At 35.0% G+C, this 24,619-nt stretch overlaps 2 protein-coding genes across 2 annotated transcripts in view; one reads left to right on the top strand and one right to left on the bottom strand.

The window, feature by feature from the left end:
- The window catches only part of LOC306849026 (protein crumbs homolog 2-like), a 37,077-nt gene extending 17,178 nt beyond the window's left edge, over positions 1 to 19,899 (top strand). Inside the window, exons 5-13 of the mRNA XM_079383874.1 lie at positions 1,018 to 1,200; positions 1,574 to 1,687; positions 9,492 to 10,421; positions 11,267 to 11,826; positions 13,090 to 13,255; positions 14,140 to 15,010; positions 17,493 to 17,609; positions 17,698 to 17,824; positions 19,370 to 19,899. Of these exons, the coding sequence (XP_079240000.1) occupies positions 1,018 to 1,200; positions 1,574 to 1,687; positions 9,492 to 10,421; positions 11,267 to 11,826; positions 13,090 to 13,255; positions 14,140 to 15,010; positions 17,493 to 17,609; positions 17,698 to 17,824; positions 19,370 to 19,591 (3,290 nt within the window). The 3' untranslated portion in view covers positions 19,592 to 19,899. The remainder of the gene's footprint in view (positions 1 to 1,017; positions 1,201 to 1,573; positions 1,688 to 9,491; positions 10,422 to 11,266; positions 11,827 to 13,089; positions 13,256 to 14,139; positions 15,011 to 17,492; positions 17,610 to 17,697; positions 17,825 to 19,369) is intronic.
- LOC306849892 (uncharacterized protein) overlaps positions 1 to 24,619 on the bottom strand; it is a gene marked incomplete at its 5' end in the record, with an annotated part of 704,045 nt that overhangs the window by 354,224 nt on the left and 325,202 nt on the right. The gene's annotated exons all lie outside the window — the stretch shown is intronic.

Raw genomic sequence — 24,619 nt, 5'->3', positions numbered from 1 at the left:
TCTCATTAAAATAACACCACTTGAAATAAATGTAAACTGAAATCAAATATAAAAAACTTAAACTTTTATTTAATTTCAGCTAGTTGCCAAATACATTTCTCATTTTAGCTTAGTTTAATGTGATGCACTAAAATAACTACAAATAAAACAGAAAAAAAACCCTGACTAAAAATGATATAAATGCACGACAAAATTACAAAACATTTTCTTAACTTGGAAAATAAAACCTGATTCAAATTATTAATAACTTTATTATAGTGTTACTAGATTTAGTATAGATAGTGATACTAAAACAGTATATGAAGTCAGTTCTCCTCGAGTTTACACCCAGTTCTTTAACTCATGTTATTTACTTTGTTTGTGGGAAGTCGTGGCCTAATGGTTAGAGAGTCGGACTCGTAATCCAAAGGTTGCAGGTTCGAGTCTCGGGCCAGCAGGGATTGTAGGTGGGGGGAGTGAATGTCCAGCGCTCTCTCCACCCTCAATACCACGACTGAGGTGCCCTTGAGCAAGACACCGAACCACCAACTGCTCATAAATGGCTGCCCACTGCTCCGGGTGTGTGTTCACGGTGTGTGTGTGTGTTCACTGCTGTGTGTGTGCACGTTGGATGGGTTAAATGCAGAGCACGAATTCCGAGTATGGGTCACCATACTTGGCTGAATGTCACTTCACTTCACTTCACTTACTAATCGAAAGGTTGCTGGTTCGAGTCCCCGGCCGGCAGGGATTGTAGGTGGGGGGAGTGAATGTACAGCGCTCTCTCCACCCTCAATACCACGACTGAGGTGCCCTTGAGCAAGACACCGAACCCCCAACTGCTCCCCGGGCGCTGCAGCATGGCTGCCCACTGCTCCGGGTGTGTGTTCACGGTGTGTGTGTGTGTGTGTGTGTGCATTTGTTCACTACTCACTGCTGTGTGTGTGCACTTGGATGGGTTAAACGCAGAGCACCAATTTCGAGTATGGGTCACCATACTTGACAATACGTCACGACTTTTTACTTCACTTACTTCAGGCTATGAAGGTGAGAACTGTGAGCTTGATGTGGATGAGTGTGAAACGCAGCCGTGTGAGAACGGCGGTGAGTGTTTCCAGCGATCCGACTCCAGACACTACAGAGTTCTGCCTGATCTGGACACGGACTTCAGCTACGAGAGCGCAGCCGGATTCCTGTGTCACTGCCGTGCTGGATTTACAGGTCAGGCTGATGCTTCTCTGTTTCTGAATCACACAAGCTTCAGTCTGGATCCAGCCTGAGATGATGCCAACCCTCAAACAGCATACAGAACTATCAAATTTTGCTTGGCAACATATAATCATTGCTGGTCATAGTGTTCACCGTCTGTTTGTCATTAACTAACTGCATGAATTTTACTGTACATTTCTGCCATATGGACATCAACTTGAGATAGTGACCACTGATAAGCTACTATTAAATACATTTTCTGTAAAGCTGCTTTGCAACCATTTGCATCATGAAAGGAGCTATACAAATAAACTTGAGTTGAATTGAATCATTAACACTGTCTTCTCAAAGAGCTGCTAGTAACTGGACCTTTTCTGTTTTGCAGGCGACAGCTGTTCAGTTAACGTGAACGAATGCGAGTCCTCGCCGTGTGAAAACGGAGGCAGCTGTGAAGATCTCATCAATGCGTTTCGGTGCTCGTGTCCTGCGGGGTTCAACGGTGTGTGAGTGTGCTCCGTATATCACATGACTTTACTTCACATCATTCAAAATAATGCACAACGTATTGCAGGCGCACGAAGCAAAACATGCCTCTATTTACATTTTTGCAAAACTCCACAAACTGTTGTTTTAGTTTGATTAAGATACTATTATAGTTTCTATTTTCATATATAGTTGCATTTTAATTTTGGTTAAAGTTTCAGTAATTTTGTTGAAACTAAAACCATAAAGCGTTCTATTCGAAATTTCAATATCATTTAAGATACTATTGTTGTACTATGAGTTTTTATTTTCATGTTTTCCATTTTAATTTTAATTATAGTTTTAGTAATTTTGCTGAAACTAAAGCAAACAAACAAACAAACAAAAAATATTTACTTTAAATTTTAGTATCATTTTTGAGATACTACTATTGTTTTTATTAATATTTTGAATCATTTTTTTTTTACATTTCAATTTTCAGATTTTCCATTTGCATTTTAATTTTAGTTAAAATTTTAGTAATTTTCTTGTGTATTTTTAGTTTTTTAATCTGTTTTCATTGTTTTTTTAATTTTTATTTCATTTTGAGATTTTAGTACATCTAAACTAAATTAAAATGAGAAGTGTTGCGTTGGCAATAGCTGAAATTTTAAAAAAGTTTGAGATACTTTTATCTACAATTTTTTCATAATTGTTTTTTAATTTTAGTTAGTTACTGTAATTTCGTTGTGCATTTTTGTTATTTTTTAGTATTTTTTTTAAAATCTGTCTATATTGTTTTTCACTTATTTTATTTTAGTACATCATTAAACTAAATTAAACTGCCAATAGGTTTTTTATATTTTATGATATTTTGGTCAAGGTTTCTTTTATTTCAAGTAACCAAACTGTTTTTTTTTGTTTGTTTTTTAAAATGGTTTTAGTTTTAGTTTGAATAAATTACAGCATGTCTATTTCGTGCGCTGATTCAAGCAGGGTTTGTCAAGATCTCGAAAGTTTATACAGAGCTGCACAGTTTTAGTCCTAAATCCTGAAAGAAAATGAGCATTTTCACACCATTGGAGGTTTGATGTGGAGTTTTCTACAGGTTTTTAAAACAGCAATTTTTGATCCATTAGTAAACTAAGGCCTGTGGTTAACATTATTATCTGAAGTTCTGGATTACAGACTCCGATTTTTTAGCTTCAAGATTACTTCATCCAGTCTGAGGAGATCAATTGCATATTGCTTACATTTATCATGTGTCTCCGAGGAACAAGTCCCACATTTAGCTAGTTTGTTGCGTTCAGAACAACTTGGAAGTCTGATAGCGTGTGATTCTCCATCGTGTAGTGTACTGCATGCAGTGCTGGTATCTGATAATATGTAATCTGGATAATCTGGACATATAAAATTCTCATAATCCGATTAATCTCATAATTTTTTTAATTTTGATGATTATGGCTTACAGATAATGAAAACCCAAAATTCAGTGTCTCAGAAAATTACAATATTACATAAGATCAATAAAAAAAGGATATTTTAAACAGAAATGTCAGGCTTCTGAAAAGTATGTTCATTTCTATGCACTCAATACTTGGTTGGGCCTCCTTTTGCATGAATTACTGCATCAGTGCGGTGTGGCATGGAGGCTCTCAGCCTGTGGCACTGCTCAGGTGTAATGGAAGCCCAGGTTGCTTTGATAGCGGCCTTCAGGTCATCTGCATTGTTGGGTCTGGTGTCTCTCATCTTCCTCTTGACAATACCAGGTCAGGCGAGTTTGCTGGCCAATCAAGCACAGTAACAGCACGGTCATTGAACCAGCTTTTGGTACCTTTGGCAGTGTGGGCAGGTGCCAAGTCCTGCTGGAAAATGAAATCAGCATCTCCATAAAGCTTGTCAGCAGAAGGAAGCATGAAGTGCTCCAAAATTTCCTGGTAGATGGCTGCGTTGACTGTGGACTTCAGAAAACACAGTGGACCAACACCAGCAGATGACATGGCAGCCCAAATCATCACTGACTGTGGAAACTTCACACTGGACTTCAAGCAACATGGATTCTGTGCCTCTCCACTCTTCCTCCAGACTCTGGGACCTTGATTTACAAATGAAATGCAAAATTTACTTTCATCTGAAAAGAGGACTTTGGAGCACTGAGCAACAGTCCAGTCCTTTTCCTCCACAGCCCAGGTAAGACGCTTCTGACGTTGTCTCTGGTTCAGAAGTGGCTTGGTAGCCCTTTTCCTGAAGATATCTGAGCGTGGAGACTCTTGATGCACTGACTCCAGCTTCAGTCCACTCCTTGTGAAGCTCTCCCAAGTGTTTGAATCAGCTTTGCTTGACAGTATTCTCAAGCTTGCGGTCATCCCTGTTGCTTGTGCACCTTTTCCTACCCAAATTCTTCCTTCCAGTCAACTTTGCATTTAATATGCTTTGATACAGCACTCTGTAAACAGCCAGCCCTTTCAGTAATGACCCTCTGTGACTTACCCTCTTTGTGGAGGGCGTCAATAATCGTCTTCTGGATCATTGCCAAGTCAGCAGTCTTCCCCATTATTGTGGTTTCAAAGAACAAGAGAGACCCTGAATTTATACTGTAGGGATGGTCATTAATTGAAACTCAAATGTAAATATTCTAATATTTTGAGATACTGATTTTTGACTTTCATGAGCTGTAAGCTCTAATCATCAAAATTAAAACAAAAAAACTTTTGAAATGTTTGTAATGAATCTAAAATATATGAAAGTTTCACTTTTTGAAATAAGTTACTAGAAGAAATGAACTTTTTTCACCATATTCTAATTTTTTGAGATGTACCTGTAATTATACTAAAGTTTATCTTATTCAAATCAATGTGATAAACAAGTTGGGTCAAAAGTAATCAAAAAGTAGTCAGATCACATTACCTAAAATGTGTAATAGATTACATTGCTAACTGCAATTTTCATAATGTAATCTACATTCAGTAATCTACTACAGCATGTAAATAATCTTCCAGCACTGACTGTATGATGCTCAGTTTTCTCTGTAACTATTTACAAAGTCAGCAGATGCTCTGATGCCTAGTGCTTTAAATCAGTTCAGATTTGGAAAGTGGTTTAGTTTATTCTGAAAGCTTCCCACACGGACAGGACTCAAATCACATCTCCAGTAATGAGTGGTCCTCTGGTGGCATGGAAAGCAGTCGCTTACGGCGGACAGACAGGCATTCCTGATGTCAGCTGGGACGGGACGGGAGGCTCAGAGGATTATTATCCCAGCGGAGGGGGAGTCATGCTGGATGCGTCTGTCGTAATCACTCCTGGACACTTGGTACCGAGAGGTGGATCGACTTGTGCAAGAGGGAAAAAACTAGGAAAGTAGAAAGAGAGAAGTTAGACAGCGACTGAGAGGAAGAAATCGCTGGACGTCTGTCAGCTGTGTGTCAGCGTCTGGACCTTTGGCAGGATGAGAGGACTAATAGTGAGAGTGATTTGCAGCGGGCTGCTTCTCCTGACAGGTAAAGCGTCAGAGCTTTCCGGAGGATTCCTGCACTAATGTCGAATTAACCTGCAGAGCGCTCGCAATTCTGCTGTTTTAAGAACAACACTGGAAATGAGTGTGCGGCTCTGCTTATGTCGAATATCATATACTGTAGAATGTGTGCTGGGTTTTCCTTCAGGTTTTGTTTAGCACATAGTTCCAAAAATAATGCAACAAGTCATTTCTGGCTTTTTTTTGTTTTGTTTTAAGGAAATATATGCAACATGACATGAGATAAGAAGTCTTGCTTTCTAAAAAAAGAATCTAAATATTTATGCATAAAACAAGAAAATATATCTGACACTGGGGTCAGAAAAATAAACTTATTTTATTTTAGTATAAAATTTTGATAAATTCCAATAAATTAGTAAACAAGACTTCTTTGTCATGCTGCATCTCAAGTAAATGTATCTTGATTTAAGAATTTATTTGTACTGGTTAGTGATATTTTAGTGTAACTGAGATAATATTGTACTTTTTAATTAATATATATATATATCCCTTTAATTTTAGTTAGTTTTAAATTTGTTGTGTTTTTGTTATTTTTATTAGTTTATTCGTTTTTTTAAATATGTCTTTAGTTTTTAAGTTTTCATTTTTAGTTTTAGTTTATTTAGTGTAAGTTAGTTTTTTTAATTAAACTTCAACTAAATGAAAAATGTTGCCTCAACAACTAGCTGACATAAAATAAAGTTTTAGTTTTTTATATTTTGTTAATGTTTATTTTATTTCAAATAATGATGTTTTTTTATAGTTTTAGTTAACAAATTTTTATTTTAATTTTAATTTCATTTTTAATTATTTTAGTACATTAAGTTAAACTAAATGAAAATGATAAATGTTGCAACAATTTTTTCAATATTCTATTTTTAAGTAACAAAAATGCTTTTTTAACTTTTAGTACCGAGGACGAAAATCACTTTTTCACTAGTTTCTCTCTTTTCGGGACACACATGTCTGCTCTGTTGTTTTTCCTCATGCATTATAAAAGCATCAGCTAAATGATTAATGTAATGTAACAGCTTTTTGCATTCTCCATGGCATGTGCTGGAATTAAATCAATTTATATTTGTATAGCACTTTTTGTTACACTCATCATTTCAAGGCAGCCATTCAGTTAATTTAGTTTCATGTTTAATATTGCCAAGGAATTCAAAATATATTGTAAGCAACCGCAAGCTTTTAAAAACTCATAACTTGCAGGAACGGTTGCACAATGGAGACTGTGTGTTTGACACCTGCTGTCATCCGCAGTGATGGACTCTTCTCAGCTGCATACATTTCAGTTTTGTTTAGTTTGGGCATATTTACTGGTGCAGTGCTATTATTCAGCAGTAGTTAACAGTCGTCCCTCAGACTAAACAAACAGCAGTTAAGTTGCAACCATATGCTGACGTGCCAATCCCGTTAGTAGGATTAAATTACTGATTAAAGAGAAAGGATTAAAGTAAATGCAATTAAAAGTCAGTTAATTTCCTTTAGTTCACTGTTCTGTAACATTACAAAAACTGTATATGATTACATAGCACCGCCCACTAATATAATGACCGTGAATAGAAGCAGTGCACAACCAGTGGCGAGTTTTCCCAATTTATGCATGCATTTAATTATTTAAACTCCGTTACAGATGTACACTTTATTAATAAACTGTGTATCGATTTTGGTCTTTTAATATTTCACTACCCTAATGCATTAAGCCATATTATGTATTAATGGTTTTCTTCGGGACACAGGAGACTTTGCGCATTGCATTCATATTCTGCTCTTCTACGAGGCAACGGATTTGCATTTTAAGCACCACAGCGACTTGTTGTGTCCATTGGCAACATGCATGATTTGTGTAGATTGCAAGTGACATTGCAGGTTGCAGAACTGAGATTGCATGTGCAAGTCTGCAGCCAGACCCTTCTCGACAGGGCAGATGGTAATGGTGTTCAAAGGAAGCGACACACCACCTCTCCTTTAAAGTCAGCATTTATTTTTCCTCATATCTTTTGATTTTTGATTAACTTTTGTGATCAGCCATTTGCTCAGATATCATTTAAATAATGTGTCTGCTGCTGTAAGATAAATCATACTTTCAGGTCTCACGATATAAAGCACAAACAGTAGTTTTAAGAACCAAAAGATATAAAATAATTATTATTGTCTCTGATATTTGATAATAGAAAACTTGCTAAGAAATGGGACTAGTCAGAGATTTAACAGTCCAGATACAATTTTATATACAGGTTTATGTAGTTAGAATGAGATCATCAGGAAGTAGGCAATTAATTTCTGTAAAGCATCCTGTCTCACTTTACAATCTTTCAATTTAATTTGAGATCTTTTCAAACCTGGAATCTTCATAATCTTGGCTATGAAGAGCCAGATTTACTGACAGCTTGAGCACATTCAGCCTGTCCATGTTAGTATTTATTCCATACAGCTTCTGCTAATTAATTGATGAATTTGGAGCAAAATTCGGTTTTGTTTTAATGCTAATGTGATCAGCAGCAAATTATATGGGATTTTTTTTAAACAACTTTTTCCTTACTTTTCACCTCCCCTAATGGCTGAAAAATATCAAAAATATAATAATAATAATAAAAAAACTATCAAATTCTTAAAGGGTTTTAGGAATAACAATAATTTACCTTTACATCATACCAGGTAATTAATTACCTGTTAAACTAAAGGTTTATCATCTGGTTTTGTTCATTTTTAAAATATATTTACAATGAAAATGAATTTTCTGTCATTTTGCCTTACATTTTATTCATATTCCATTATATGAATAAAAACATATTAAAGAACATTTTGAATAAAAATGTTAGTATATAACAACTAATTAAAAAAAAAAATACCAAAGTTGATAATACAGTTATTGAAATAATTTGATAACATTTATTATAACTTGGAAAATAACAAGGACACGTGCTTCTTCCAGGCCACACAGACTCATACTGTGCAGATTTACAATTTTTACCTTCATTCTGTGGTTTATCATTTTGTTTGTTAAACTCAAAATGAACGGGGAGACATTTCTCTCTGAACTTGTCACAGCCCAGAATGATGTGTTGGCTCACATTGCTAACTTTAAAGACCTTGCACTCATCAATATTCACATACACTTCAAAGCAAGTGAACGTTTTCTTGCTAATACACAGATTAGAGTCGGGTTTAAACACCTTGCCTCCGGCTGGAGTGCAGACTTCTTCCACCTTGCTCTTTTGCTTTGAATCCAAGAAGCTTTGTACAGATCTCTTTTTATTACTGCAGAGTTGATTCTTCTCCAAGAAACTGCTCCAAACCTCAAGGTCCATTGTTTCGGGGGTTTTCTTAAGTAGATGCTTTTTTTGGAAGTTGTCTTTTTGTTTCTGTGTACATTGATGTGTGCAGGGTTTTTCAGCTTGAGGTCTGATATCCCATTCTAGATGAGCCAGGCACAGATGAAAGCTGAGCATCAGGATGATTTTGACTGCCATCTTCAAGAGAACATTTAAGCACAAGCCGAGAACTACAATTAAAAGGCACAGGAAATACAAAGGATTTATTACAGCTCGGATGAAATACGTTTTTATTATTCTGGATTTCTCCATTAACAATCAAGGATTCTTTTAGTAGTTTCCATAGCATGAGAGCAAAGAAGACAGTACATATCCTTCAGAGTGAAGCAGAGTCTCTGAAAATGTCCTTCACTGCATGGCCCTTATAGGTTTCTCAGATGTTTGTAGGTGTACATGTGGTTGTAGACCACTGTTTCCTGATCCTGTCACAGCTAGAGACCACCCCAAACCACAATAGTCATTCTCACATTCTCCACTGAGTAAGAGATGTTTTTTTATTACATGACAACTACACTCAGAAAAAAAATGTGTGAAAATTGTCCCTATTTACCCTCGTGAAAAAATAGTATGCTTAAGCAAAATTTTGTTCGTATGGACTTTAGTATAACTAAATGTATTTGTGACACACTATACATGGGTAAAGTCTGCTAAATTGGAACAACTACTTTTGTGCTAAATGCATTTTAGTTGTGCAAAAGCAGTACTGAAGTTCAACTAAAGTTGTATTAAATATACTTGTTTGTGCTAAAGTGGAACTATTTCATGTACACTTTAAATATCCACTCTTGTATTTACGTTTTTAATTTATTTTTCAATATTAATATTTTCAACTATCAATGTTTTGAATTTATTTTTATACTTTATTTAAATTCATTTAGTTAATTTTATTCCAAGTAATTACATTTTCTGGCTTTTGCATGTAAGTTTGCGTGCACTTTTATTGTGGCTGAATGCATCCATGAGCTCAGTCTGTGTAATTCCCCCTGCAGGTGTGGTGTGTGAGATTAACCTGGACGAGTGCGAGAGCGAACCCTGCCAGAACGGCGGCCGCTGTGAAGATGCCATTAATGACTACACGTGTCACTGTCCGCCTCCTGTGCCGGACCAGCTGCCCTGGGGCGGTCATGACTGCGACGTCCCGCTGACCGGCTGCGTGCCTGAACCCTGCCAAAACAACGCCACCTGTGTGCCTTCACTGCTCAGAGACCAGCATCAGCACACCTGCACATGCCCTTCAGGCTTCCACGGTGACACCTGCCAAACATCCACTACCTTCTCCGTCACGGCGGGAGGTTATCTGGTCATCGAGGTCCCGCATATCAACAGGACCCGCAGGCAGGTGGGATCACAAGGGCCCAGCGTCCAGCTGAGGTTCAGGACGACCTTGCCGGATCTAATTATCTTCTTTCGGGGAAGTCAAGAGCACTTCTTCATACTGGAGCTAATTGGTGGAGACCTGCACTCCAGAGTCGAATCGGGAGACTTAAAGCTGGCTGTGCAGTTAAGCGGGGATTTCAGCGACGGACTCTGGCACGAAGTCTCGGTTAGTGTGGACGAGAGACTGATTCTGACCTTGCTATCAGACGATGTGACCAGAGCTGAGGATGGAGGACACAACCAGCTTATGTCCTTCCAGCTGCATGGTTTAGAGAGAGTCTACCTCGGCGGGGTGCCGCAGGAATACCTCAACCGGACCGCATCCAGGACGGGATTTCTGGGCTGTTTTGAGGATCTGCTGGTGGATTCTCAGCCGGTTCTTCCCCAGAGCTTCGGTCCGCAGCCGGATGTGGAAATGGGCTGTGAGAAGAGAGACTGGTGCGGGCCGGACCCCTGCGCTGAGCGCGGGCGCTGTGTGGATCTGTGGTCAGACTACAGGTGCGACTGCCGCAGGCCGTTTCACGGACACAACTGTTCAGAAGGTGAGGCTTCTTGTTAAATAACAGCTTGCTGGAATAAATTGTGATGTTCAACTGTGAATTTTTTTTGTGATGCTTATGTAATTGATGTGCCTGTACTTTGAAAATTAACAAATTAATTTTATATATTTAATTATTGATCATACAATTTATTTAAATAAAAATGTTGAGTGTATATTCAAATAATAATAATTATTATAATAATGGTAATTATAGCTAATTAATTAAATCATATGTAAAATTTAAATCAGTTAACAAATATAAATATGAGCTGAAGAAAAACTAACAATTAATTAAATATTTAAGTTAAAATAATTTTGAAATAAAAAAAACAGACGCTTACTAAAATATCATAATTTATAATAAAATTAAATATAAATAACTTTTAAACTGAATTAATTTAATTGTAAATCACACACACACAATAAATGACTTAAGCATTCTGCATGTCAGCTGAAGAAAAGCTAAAACTTTAAAATAAAAACAAAATATTGTAATACGCCAACTAAAAATTATATATATATATAATATTGTAAAATATATTATTATTTTCTATGTTGTAAAATTGTTGAAATATTGACTTAATCATCTGACAAACCCGATTATGAATTCCTGATCTGGATAATGGGAATCATTGAGAACCGAACGAGAATAAAAATATTATTAGAATTACCAAAATGCTCAAATAAAATCTTTGAAGAAATAGTCATTTTTAATTGCTATGAAAATATTGTCACGTTAAAAAAAATATATATATAAATTATTATTTTTCTCTTATTATTGGGTTGAAATTTGACCTGTAGATATATTTATATCTACTATAACCTTTAAACTGTTTTTCTCACCAGAGTTCACTTCATGGACGTTCAGTCCCGAGCGCAACAGGAGCTTCGCTGCGTTTCCCATCATGCAGCAGCACGCCGGTGACGTGAGCGTGTCGCTTTGGCTGAAATCACGTCAGTTGAACGGCCTGGTCCTTCAGCTCCAGCGTGAGAATCAAGCTTACCTCACCGTTTTCCTAAACAACGGCTCATTATACATTGCGATATACAACTCCATCAGAAGAGCCTCCAGCTTCCTGACCGACGGGGAGAAGGTCTTTGTGTCCATCAAAAAAGAACAAGGCTCTATATTATTCAACCAAACGCACCAGGATTTTACTCCCAGAGAGCTGGTTGGGTTTGAGGTGGAGGCTGGAGACGTAGCGTATCTCGGTGGGCTTCCTGAAGGAGAAAACAGCAGACTTTGGGGCGGATATTTTAAGGGCTGCCTGCAGGATGTGCGTATAGACGACACACAGCTGTACATGTACTCCGGCAGCATCAGCCACAAACCACAGCATCCCAGCTACTTACCCAGAAACTCCTCTAATGTGCTGGAGGGCTGCGCCGGAGACCAGACGTGCAAGGTGACATGCTGTGCTGAATTATAAGAAGAAGAATTCTTGATATGCTTTTATTCAGCAAGGATGCATTAAATATAAACATTTATTATGTTACAAAAAGTTTCGATTTCAAATAAATGCTGTACTTTTGGACTTTCTATTCATCAGAGAATCCTGAAAAATAAAATGTATCACTGTTTCCATAGAAATATGAAGCAGCACAACTGTTTTCAACATTGATGATAATCAGAAATGTTTCTTGAGCAGCGAATCAGCATATTAGAATGATTTCTGAAGGATCATGGCTGTTGTAGTTATAGCTAAAAATAAAACAAAAACATTTTCCTGTTATTTGAAAAAAATAAATGTTAAAATGTTAACTACTGTTTATTTTTTATAAATTACATATATAAATATTTCAGCTGGTTGCCAAGACATTTTTATTTTTTTATTTAGTTTAACTTGATGTACTAAAATAACTAAAACGGAAATAAAAATTTATTAAAAAAATACGTAGAGAAATGTTTAAAAAAACATGGTAACACCTTAAAATGAGGTTTCATTCGTTAAAATTAGTTAACTATATTACTTAACATGAACAATACATACACAGCATTTATTAATCTTAGTTCATGCTAAATTTGATAATACATTATAAATAATACATAATACATTATTAAACATACATAATACATTCTACAGATAGATAATTTATGCTGTAAATATATTATTGTTAGATAATATTTATAGCATTAACTAATGCTAACAAATGTCACCTTAATGTAAAGTAAAAAAATAATAATAAATAAATAAATATATATATATATATATATATATATATATATATATATATACACTGTATATGCTAACTTTTACTAAATGTACTAAAACTTTACTAAAAGTAAAATGAAAATAACAAATATAAAATATAAATAGATAAAATATAATTCAAAATATAATTCAATCTCAGTGATACTAAAATAATACTGCTGAAAAATCACTGAAGCTGGAGTAATGATGCTGAAAATGTAGCTTTGCATCACAGGAATAAATTATATTTTACAATATATTCACATAGAAAACAGCTATTTTAAGTTGTAATAATAAATCACAATATTACTGGTTTTACTGTTTCAAAAAGATAAAAAAAATCTTATCATCTGTTGAATGACAGACAGTATGCTTCTGCTGAATGTTTCTCTATCCTCACTTTCCCAAACTTGTGTTATTCACTTCTCTGGCTTGTCTGGTCCTCTCAGTTTTTGCTCTTTGACTCTGTCTTTGCAGATGAAGCCGTGTCAGAATGGAGGGAAATGTCGGGTGATCTGGAATGACTTTGTGTGCTCGTGTCCGCTGAACTTCTCCGGGAAAACGTGTGACACTCGCGTGTGGTGCGTCAGCGATCCGTGTGACTCTGGGACTCGATGTGTCGACTTACCTGACGGTTATGAGTGTGAGTATCTGCTCTGTTGAGGATTCATTTTGCTTTGAATTTTGTTACCCGAGTTACCGTCTTCCACTGTTTTGGAGAGTACCCCAGAACGTAATCAACGCAATCAGCATTGTAGAAAGTCAACATTCAGTAGAAAGTGCGCGCATGCTGGACGTAAACAACACTGATTACTCTCCAAAGAGGGTACTCTCCAAAATTGCAGAAGACGGTAACTCAGGGAGAAGAACTGGTGAATAAATTGTTACTATTGTTTTCTTTGTACAAGAAAAGTAATCTCGTAGTTTCGAAAATGACGGTTGAACCCCTGATTTTATTGATATCCTTGCTACGTTTCTGTGCGTTGATCGTGGTAATATCTTTGCTGTCTACGGAGGGTCAGAGAGCTCTCAGATTTAATCAAATCTGAGATTTAATCAAAAATATCTTAATTTGTGTTCTGAAGATGAACGAAGGTCTTACGGGTTTGGAACATGGTAATTAATGACAGAATTTTCATTTTTGGGTGAACTATCCCTTTAATGTAATAAAACAATTAAATCTAAAATATAAATGTATAAAAACTGTATAAACATATTAAAAAAATAAATAAAAATGCCAAAATTTATAAAAAATTTAAAATTCAAAATGACTAAAACTTTAAAATGCAAAAATAAAAACTAATTCAAAATATAAAAAAATCACTATAATAGTATCTCAATTATACTAAAATAGCACTATCCATAGCATGAAAATCAAACACGAAAATCAAATGCATAAAATCCAAAGATATGCTTTAAAGCAGGACGTCTAAAGCAAAAGATGTTAGTGTTTATGTGAAGAAAGTGTGCTTCATGTCAGTGTTTCAACCGTAACTCATTCCTTTAACAAATTCCTCCTCGCTGCAGGTTTAGCCAACGCCACGTTTGAGAGCAACGCTTTGAAGTTCAGTGCCGACGGCTCCTTGTTCCTCCCCGTGATGAGCATCTCGATGCAGCTCCGGACGCGTGAAGAGAACGCCACGCTGTTACGTGCCTCCAGTCGCCTGGAGTTTTTCTGCATGGGGCTCCACAACTCCTCCCTCATTGTCAAGTTTCGCGACGGGAACAGTGTGGAGGTGCACGCCTTCACCAGCGACATCCCCGTTTCGGATGGAGACTGGCACCAGGTGGAGCTCTACCTGTCCAGCTCAAGGACAGCGGCGTCTCGGTGGAACCTCTCCATCGACGGACAAGCGGCCGGATTCAGTTCGGATCCCGCCGGAAACATGGACTTCTTCAACTCCTCCAGCGTTTGGCTGGCGGAGAACTACACCGGCTGTTTGGGCGAGGTGCGGATCGGTGGCATTTATTTACCATTTTCAGGACTCCTAGAGGAAAAAGCTCCACAAACGTCCCGGTTCATGCGAGTCGGTGGGATTTCGGAGCCTCGTCTGGGATGCACCAGCTCCTCCTCCTGTCTTTTGGATCCGTGCCAGAACAACGGCACCTGCATGGATCTCTTCAATCTCCTCTCCTGCGAATGCGGCCCGGGATGGACTGGTGAGCGCTGTCAGGAGAATGTGGATGAGTGTGGCTTGCGGCCTTGCGTCCGTGGGACGTGCCAGGATCTACCGGGGGACTACGAGTGCCAGTGCGCTCCTGGATACGCTGGGAAGAACTGCCAGCTGGAAGCGGATGTGTGCCAGGAGCATAGCTGTGAGAACGGAGGCTCGTGTGCGGCTGCGGTTACGGGATACACCTGCGTCTGTCCACCTGATCACACCGGACCGCTCTGCCAGTGAGTCTGACCACTTAATTGCTAAATACAGTATATAATATATATATATATATACACACAGTTGAAGTCAAAACTTTACATACACCTTTCAGAATCTGCAAAATGTAAATAATTTTACCAAAATAAGAGGGATCATACAAAATGCATGTTATTGTTTATTTAGTACTGACCTGAATGAGATATTTCACATAAAAGATATTTACATATAGTCCACAAGAGAAAATAATAGTTGAATTTATAAAAACTGTTCAAAAGTTTACACCCCCTTGATTCTTAATACTGTGTTGTTACCTGAACGATCCAAAGCTATGTTAAACTGTCTGCTGTTCTTCAGATAAATCCTTCAGATCCCACAAATTCTTTGGTTTTCCAGCATTTTTGTGTATTTGAACCCTTTCCAACAATGACTGTATGATTTTGAGATCCATCTTTCCACACTGAGGACAACTGAGGGACTATTACAGAAGGTTCAAACGCTCACTGATGCTCCAGAAGGAAAAGCCATGTATTAAGAGCCGGGGCGTGAAAACTTTTTGAATTTGAAGATCAAGGTAAATTTAACTTAATTTGTCTTCTGGAAAACATGTAAGTATCTTCTGTAGCTTCTGAAGGGCAGTGCTAATTGAAAAAATATGATATTTAGGCAAAACTCTGTTCAAAAGTTTTAAAGGCTCTTAATGCATGGCTTTTTCTTCTGGAGCATCAGTGAGCGTCTCTGTAATAGTTGCATAAGAGTCCCTCAGTTGTCCTCAGTGTCAAAAGATGGAATATGAAATGAATAACCTCTGGATTTTTCTGATAGACCTTGAAAACTGGAGTAAGGGCTCAGAGAATTATATCCAAGAAAGTTTTAATGAGTTGGGTCCATAAATATAAGTCACGTTGGTGAGCAATTAACAGTACCGGTATTAAACATTTACATTATTAGGGTTTGTTTTTGTGAAAAGTGGGGCATCCCATAGGTGTAATGGTTACTGTACAATCTGTATGTGCTATTGCTCTACACCAACCCTACACCTACACCCCTCACAGGGAGACTGTGCATTTCTACTTTCCCCCAAAAAACTCACTCTGTGTAATTTATAAGCGTTTTGAAAAGTGGGGACATGGGGCAATGTCCTCATATATCACCTTCTCCTTGTAATACCTATGTCATACCTGTGTCATTATACACATTTATGTTCTCATTTGTCGCAAACACACACACGTTTATGGGGACTCTCCATAGGCGTAATGGTTTTTATTCTGAACAAACTGTGTGTGCTATTGCCCTACACCAACCCTACACCTAAACTTAGCCTCACAGGAGACTTTGTGCATTTTTAGATTTTCAAAAAAACACCATTTAGTATGTTTTTTAAGCCTTTTGAGTTACGGGGATAAACCACATGGTTTATGTCCTCATAAACCACCTTCATATTGTAATACCTCTGTCATACCCATGTCATTATACAAATATGTGTCCTCATAAACCACATAAACACACACACACACACACACACACACACACACACACACACACACACAGACACAGACACAGACACAGACACACACACACACACAGAGTATACTCTGCTGTTCAAAAGCTAGGGATCAGTCAGATTTGTATTGTATTCAAAGTCTCTTTTGCTTTTATTTTGAATTTATTTGGGACAATTTACTGTAAAAATACAGTAAAAACAATAATATCATTACAGTTTAAAACGTGAATATAGTTTGTGAATATAGGCCTATTATAAAATCTAATTTATTTCTGTGATGCAAAGCTGAATTTTCAGCATCATTACTCATCATCACATATTTATTTTAAGTAAGCTGGGATAAGCAGTGTTATCTTAGTATCATTGAGATACTATTCAAGTTTTTATTAATATTTAATATAATTTTATTTTTATATTTTATTTTTATATAGTTAAAGTATTAGTCATTTTTATATTTTTTGTTTTTATTTTTACTACTGAGAAGTGTTAATTTTTAATATGGCTATAAAGTTTTCGGTATTTTTTTTCATTTTTTTTCATTCCAATGTAAACTTAATGAAAACGAGAGATGTGTTTTTTAGTTAACAATTTTTATTGGTTTAATGGTTTTGGTTTGTGACCTCTAATTACCTCTAATTAGTTACCTCTAATGTTAGCTAGGTGTGAAAAGTCAGATATGTTGCTCTAATAACATAGTGAAACTTAAAGTTTACTTTGTGAATATTTTTTATTTATGCCAATGTTTAATTTATGCCATACTTATCCACTAGAAAAAATTAATAAATTACTTAATTGAAATAAAGCTGAAATAAAATAAAATCTTAATATTACATGAAAACATCTATCTATCTATCTATCTATCTATCTATCTATCTATCTATCTATCTATCTATCATTGTAATTGAATTGAATAACTATGGTATATTATTGTTGTATTTTCACATTATAGAGTAAATGTGAATCCCTTTACTGATCATTTATCAATGTGTCTCATCCGTCAGGTGGCGTTTTCCTCCTCGGCAGTGTGATGTGGATTTACAGTGTGAACACGGAGGTGTTTGCAGTGAAGGATCGTGGGGAGCGAACTGTACCTGCAGACCGGGCTTCACTGGAGACAGGTGAGAGCAGAGCAGCAGTCTTCTGCAGATGTGATCTCATGATTAAATGTGCAGACAGCAGTCAGACTGATGACTTCCTGTGTTCCAGATGTGAAGTGGACATAGACGAGTGTGAGTCGGACCCGTGTCGCAACGGAGGCACGTGTGTGAACAGACACAATCACTACCTCTGTGAGTGTGTGTCGGACTTCAGCGGAGAAAACTGTGAGCATACGGTCAGTTCTTGGCTCTTGTTCATCCAGTTAATTTCATCTTTGTCCTTTTGTTGTATTCATGCTCCAAAACCCTACATTTATTTTTTCTCTGAACTTCTCTTTTTTTTTTCAGATTATTATTTTTTTGTTAAAATTGTTCTAAATTCTGTTTTGTTTTTTCTGTATTCTGTTTAATTAGTTCAGTTAAATTATAATAATCAAGCAGTATGCCTAATTTATTGAAATCATGAAACATATTTTAACAACAATTTATTAAAAGTTTAAAAACATTTTTGAACCCTATTAAATATGTTTTGTTTTTCCCCAAATTCCATTTTATTTTTTCCAAAATTACATGTTTTCCATATTTATTTATTTTTCTGGATCACCCCCCATTATTTTTTTTCTTTCTAGATTCCATTTTAATGGGTAAATTCAAAATTTTAGTAATCAAAAAACATGTCTAATTAATTAAAATCATGAAACTTATTGAATTTAAGAACAATTTATGCAAATATTAACAATACATAATTATAGGGCACTCTGAAATCCTTTTTTTTTAAATAATTGTTTTATTAAATTTATTACTTCTGGATTAAATTTTTTAAAATAAATGTAATTTGAGTAATGTAATTAGTAAATTTTAGCAATTTTAGTAAAAAAGTATGTCTAATAAAAAATATCAATAAAAAAAACAAAAAAACAAATCCATTGAATTTCTTTTTTGGATTCGTTATTTATTTATTTTTCATTATATTATGGTAATAAAAAAGCATGTGTTATTAATTGAAATCATAAAACTTATGAAACAGTTTAACAATTTATTACAAGTCCAACAAAAATGTAATTTTAGGGCCTTACAAAATCTGATTCCTTCCTTCCTTCCTTCCCTCCTTCCCAAAAACCTATTTTATTTCTTTCTGGATTTTTTTCATTTCATTTCATTATTTCTGGATTCAGATTTAATGTATAAATAAAATTTTAGTAATTAAAAAGCTTGACTAATCAATTGAAATCATGAAACTTTGACAATTTAACAACAGTTTATTAAACGTTTAACAAAAAAGAAAACGTTTGGGGCCTGATGAAATTCATTTTATTTTTCCCAAATTCTGTTTTCCCTTTTTTTTTCTTCTGAATTCCGTTTTATTTTTATTTATTTTTGACCATTTTAATTTTCTGGATTCTGTTTTAATGGTTAAATTAAATTTTAGCAATCAAAAAAACATGTCTTATTAATTGAAATCATGAAACTTAATTTAACATCAATTTATTAAAAGTTAAACAAAAAAAAAAAAAATTTTGGGCTCTATGAAATAATTTTTTTTACCCCCCCCCCCCCCCAATTTTATGTTTTCCGCTTTAATTTTTATGGGTTTCTTTTTTTACTTTAGTTTTAAATCTTCATTTTAAATAATAATATATATGTCAATAATTCTTCGAAAAATTATTCTTGAAAAAATAATAGGACCCTATGAAATATTAAATTTTTTCATACATTTTTAAATTGTTAAAACCCATTTTTATGACTATATTCCGTGTTTTCCTCCTTGGTGTGGTCCTCAGAAGCAGCAGCAGCAGGAGCGTGTGCCGTGGCTGATGGTGGCTGTCCCGCTGGCGTGTCTCGCTGTCCTGCTGGCCGCGGTCGGGATGGTTTGTTTGGCTCTCACAGCCCGGAAGAAGCGCCAATCTGAGGGAACCTACAGCCCCAGTCAACAGGAAGTAGCTGGAGCCCGGCTAGAGATGGGCAGTGTCCTGAAGGTGCCTCCAGAGGAGAGACTGATCTGACATCAGTCGTCCTGTGGACGGTTTGGGCCGAACACACATGGAACTGTGATGCTTTCAAGCAGCAGAGCCGACAGATGTGGCTTTTATGTGTCGAGACATGTTGAGCAAAGCTGTGTGTACCTTCCGTGGAAGGATAATGGAGAAAAACACCGCTGATTCTCCATTGTAAACACTCACTTTCACCACTGTGAATAAAACAGCAGTGGACATCTCCAGCTTGGGAAGCTTAGATGAATCCAATGTGAGAAATATAAACTGTGACCACTTTCCATCCTATATGGCAAAAAATATATTTTCAAATGTATTTCAAAATATACAAAAAAAAGGCCCAAAAAATCTATTCACTAAGAAATGCTTTAAAATATATTTGCTTGAATATATTTTCTACCAATATATATTTTGCATATTTTTTTAAATATATTTTTAAATGCTTTTAATAAAATACATTTATATATTTTAAAATATATGTTGCCCTTCATATAGTTCAATCCGTGAAAATGTTCTTAATATACGTTGTACTTTTTTGGATATTCCATTTTTTTATTTTAAATCTGAACTTTCCAAAAAATAATATATATATATATATATATATATATATATATATATATATATATATATGACACATTGTACTTTTTCTTGTAACAATAAATAAGGACAATCCAAAAATATATTTGTATTTTTAAAATATATCTTTCCCTTCATATAGTTCAAAATGTTTAGAATATGTGACCCTGGAGCAATAGCCAAAATGATCGATTTAAATTTTTTTTTGCCAAAAATCATTAGGATATTAAGTAAAGATCAAGTTCCATGAAGATATTTTTTAAATATCCTACCGTAAATATATCAAAACTTAATTTTTGATTAGTAATATGCATTGCTAAGAACTTAATTTGAACAACTTTAAAGGAGATTTTCTCAATATTTAGATGTTTTTTGCACCCTCAGATTCCAGATATTCTAATAGTTGTATCTCAGCCAAATATTGTCCGATCATAACAAACCATACATCAATGGAGAGATTATTTATTCAGGATGTAGGTTTTGTCACATATATATCTATAGTACCTTTATCGATGTTCCAATGTCCGATGTTTTTAATGTCACCAAAAATAAATAAATAAAATAAATGAAAAATATTTTATTTTTCATTTATATCTTTTTTACCCCCCCCCCCCCCCCCCAAAAAAAAATATACACACACATACATACATACATATATACACTGCCGCTCAAACGTTTGGGATCAGATTTTTTATGTTTTTTTAAAGAAGTTTCTTCTGCTCATCAAGGCTGTATGTATTTGATCAAAAATACTGAAAAAATTTTTTTTTGTGAAATATTATTGCAATTTAAAATAACAGTTTTCTATTTTAATATACTTTAAAGTATAATCTATTTCTGTGATCTGCAGCTGTATTTTCAGCATCATTACTCCAGTCTTCAGTGTCACATGATCTTCAGAAATCATTCTAATGACAGTAATTCTAGTGGCAGGAAAGCACAAAATTTGGGGGTTTTGAGCAACAACTTTTTTTTTTTTGTCCAAGTAGATGATATAAGTGTTCAGTTTGTGACGTGTTTTGACTTAATGTCAAACGTTTTTGTTTTGCTCTGTTCCATTGAGAAGGATGGATTATTAAATCATTAACCAGAGCTCTCTGGCTTTAATTAATGCTACTTTAGTATGTTTTTAAAGGTGTAAATACACTGTTACCGTACATAAATGTGACCATCATTTAACATTTTCCCCTTAATGTATAATGAAAAGCATCTATTTATGCCAACATGTAGAAGAGATGTTATATCCTGGAAAATGACACACAAATGAGCTATTTTCTTAAGTCGGCATGTTACCGTCCATAGTGTTTTGTATGTCAGAAAGGCCTTTTAAATAGAGGCAATAATATAAAAATTGGTTGAAGCATTTACTGTGTGCCTCGCTAATGTACCCAAAAAGTCAAGACTTTTATGTTTTCAGAATTTCAAGTTTTTTCTCAAATTTCTTTAGCAAGGTTTCTATAAAATGTGTTTTGTGACTAATTCTGTGCTGCACTGGATTGATTTCACAGAGTTGATCAAATGAAGTAACGGATATATAATGAACATCACTGAAAAAGTGCAAAGAGTTTTTCTACATGTAAATGTTTTTCTGTATCGACACGGTCAGTATTCGATGTTTAACACTGGACTCTGGTTAACTCCACTGTGTTGTTTTTCCACTGGATTGATTCTGTGTTTCTCTGCTGTTACAGTAATACTGTGAGATGTGATGACTCTATTTGTATATTTTTATATTATGTTGTGTCATTTATACCGTTTCTTTCTTTTGTTTAAAAATCTTATTACGAGACAAAAGCATCATTTTATATTGCTGTATGTGACATTACTGAATGTGGCGTTTGAATGGACGAATGGTACAACATCAAATTAAAACAGCTTTCATTTTATTAAATGAACCCAATCTGCAAATGCAGCTGAGCTCTTTTTTTTCCTATAAGATATTTCGTTTTTCAGTCAAACTGTGATTTTAATACATGAAGGGAATGTATGACTGATAACATGTAAGTCATAAAAGTGTCTGTCAAACACATAAATATAGATGTGTGGAAATCCAGCATCATTTTAGGTTTTTTCATAAAGAACAGTCATTTTCATTTCTGCTTCACTAGTGTTACAGTACATTACAGAACACAACAGTTTCTGGTACCCATCGACTTCCATAATATTTTTTCCCATTCTAGGGAAGTCAATGGCTACCGTCAGCAGTTTAGTTAAAAAAAAAAAAAGATATTTTGAAGAAAGTTGGTGTGTTCAACTGAACAAAGAACAAGAAAACAAAAAAGAACTGAACAAACTTGAGGGTGAGTAAATGATGACAGAGTTTTGGGTGAACTAAGTTCCCTTTAAGAAAATCATATGAACCTTGTTTGCCATAATTCAGGCAAAATCAGTTTATGCCAACCTAATTAGATTGAGGTATACTCTCTAAACAAAAAAAGGTGCTATATAGCACTAAAAGTGGTTCTTTGGCTCGTAATCATAGGGGGAACCACTTTTGGTGTACAGCACCAAATCTCAGTGCTTCAGTGGTTCTTCGGCATGACTGAGGTGCTATATAGCACCGCTACCATATACAGAACCTGTTAAGTTCCTGTATGGTTCTTTGGGGTGATTAAGGTGCTATATAGCACCACTGCCGTACAAAGAACCTGTTAAGCCCCTTTAAAGGTTATTATATACTAAACAGCACCATTTTTGTTGAAGAAATACAATGCAATATGGCACCTCTTATGGTTCTACATAGCACCATTTGAAGATTACACTTTAAAGATATGGTGCTATATAGTACGGAAGCGTATTGCATTCACTTGAGGAAAAAAAATCGACTCTGTTTTTCTGAATTAACGACTTCATTATCTCAGAATTACGAGATAATTTTTCATTAAAGTTTTTGCTCTGTTTTTCTGAATTAATGACTTAATTATCTCAGAATTACGAGATAATTTTTCATGAAAAAAAAGTTTTTGCTCTGTTTTTCTGAATTAACGAGTTAATTATCTCAGAATTACGAGATAATTTTCCATTAAAAAAAGTTTTTGCTCTGTCTTTCTGAATTAATGACTTAATTATCTCAGAATTACGAGATAATTTTTCATGAAAAGTTTTTGCTCTGTTTTTCTGAATTAACGAGTTAATTATCTCAGAATTACGAGATAATTTTTCATGAAAAAAAAGTTTTTGCTCTGTTTTTCTGAATTAACGAGTTAATTATCTCAGAATTACGAGATAATTTTCCATTAAAAAAAAGTTTTTGCTCTGTTTTTCTGAATTAACGAGTTAATTATCTCAGAATTACGAGATAATTTTTCATGAAAAAAAAGTTTTTGCTCTGTTTTTCTGAATTAACGAGTTAATTATCTCAGAATTACGAGATAATTTTTCATGAAAAAAAAGTTTTTGCTCTGTTTTTCTGAATTAATGACTTCATTATCTCAGAATTACGAGATAATTTTTCATGAAAAAAGTTTTTGCTCTGTTTTTCTGAATTAACGAGTTAATTATTTCAGAATTACGAGATAATTTTTCATGAAAAAAGTTTTTGCTCTGTCTTTCTGAATTAATGACTTAATTATCTCAGAATTACGAGATAATTTTTAATGAAAAAAGTTTTTGCTCTGTTTTTCTGAATTAATGACTTAATTATCTCGTAATTCTGAGATAATTAAGTCATTAATTCAGAAAAACAGAGCAAAAACTTTTTTTTTCATTAAAAATTCTCGTAATTCTGAGATAATTAACTCGTTAATTCAGAAAAACAGAGTAGATTTTTTTTCCTCAAGTGAATGCAATACGCTTCCGTACTATATAGCACCAAAAGTGATTCCCCTATGATTACGAGCCAAGAACCACTTTTAGTGCTATATAGCACCAGTGTAGCCAATACAGCTTTTTGTTTATATGCCATGATCTGCACACATCGCTCCTCAGATACTGAAGATCATCTGAAGGGAGTCACCGAACATTCCAGAGAGAAACTCCCAGAGACAAAGAAAACAGTCACAACACACTTCCTCAACTCAGCCTTTACTGACTTCATTTCACAAAAGAGCATAAAATCACACTCAAGTCATTTAAGGAAAGAGAGGTTTAAAACTATCTTGACATTACAAACATTACATGACATCAGTGCCATTTACCTCATGACAGAAAGAAGTGATTTGCTCAAAAACAACAGCACAAAAACAAACATTCAAAACAGCTTACTGACCAAAGTAGAGCATTTGACCAACATTTGGGCTTTCTGAAGGTTTTTTAGGTTTCAAAAGTACTAGATCTTAAATGACATCTTGAACGATGTATTAGAACAGAGCCTGCTGCTTGCAACACCAAGGTCATGAGTTTGATTCCCAAATGCATTAATTGAAAAACATGATTAACTTGTAATCATAAATGTAAATTGACTAGAGATACAGCTGCATAATGACATATCACAATAAAATGGAAATGCACATAAATATGATAAAT

This window comes from Barbus barbus (genome assembly GCF_936440315.1).
Source record: "Barbus barbus genome assembly, chromosome: 29".
Lineage (NCBI taxonomy): Eukaryota > Metazoa > Chordata > Actinopteri > Cypriniformes > Cyprinidae > Barbus > Barbus barbus.
The sequence above is the reverse complement of the archived record's forward strand: the minus strand, read 5'-3'. Positions and strand labels throughout refer to the sequence as shown.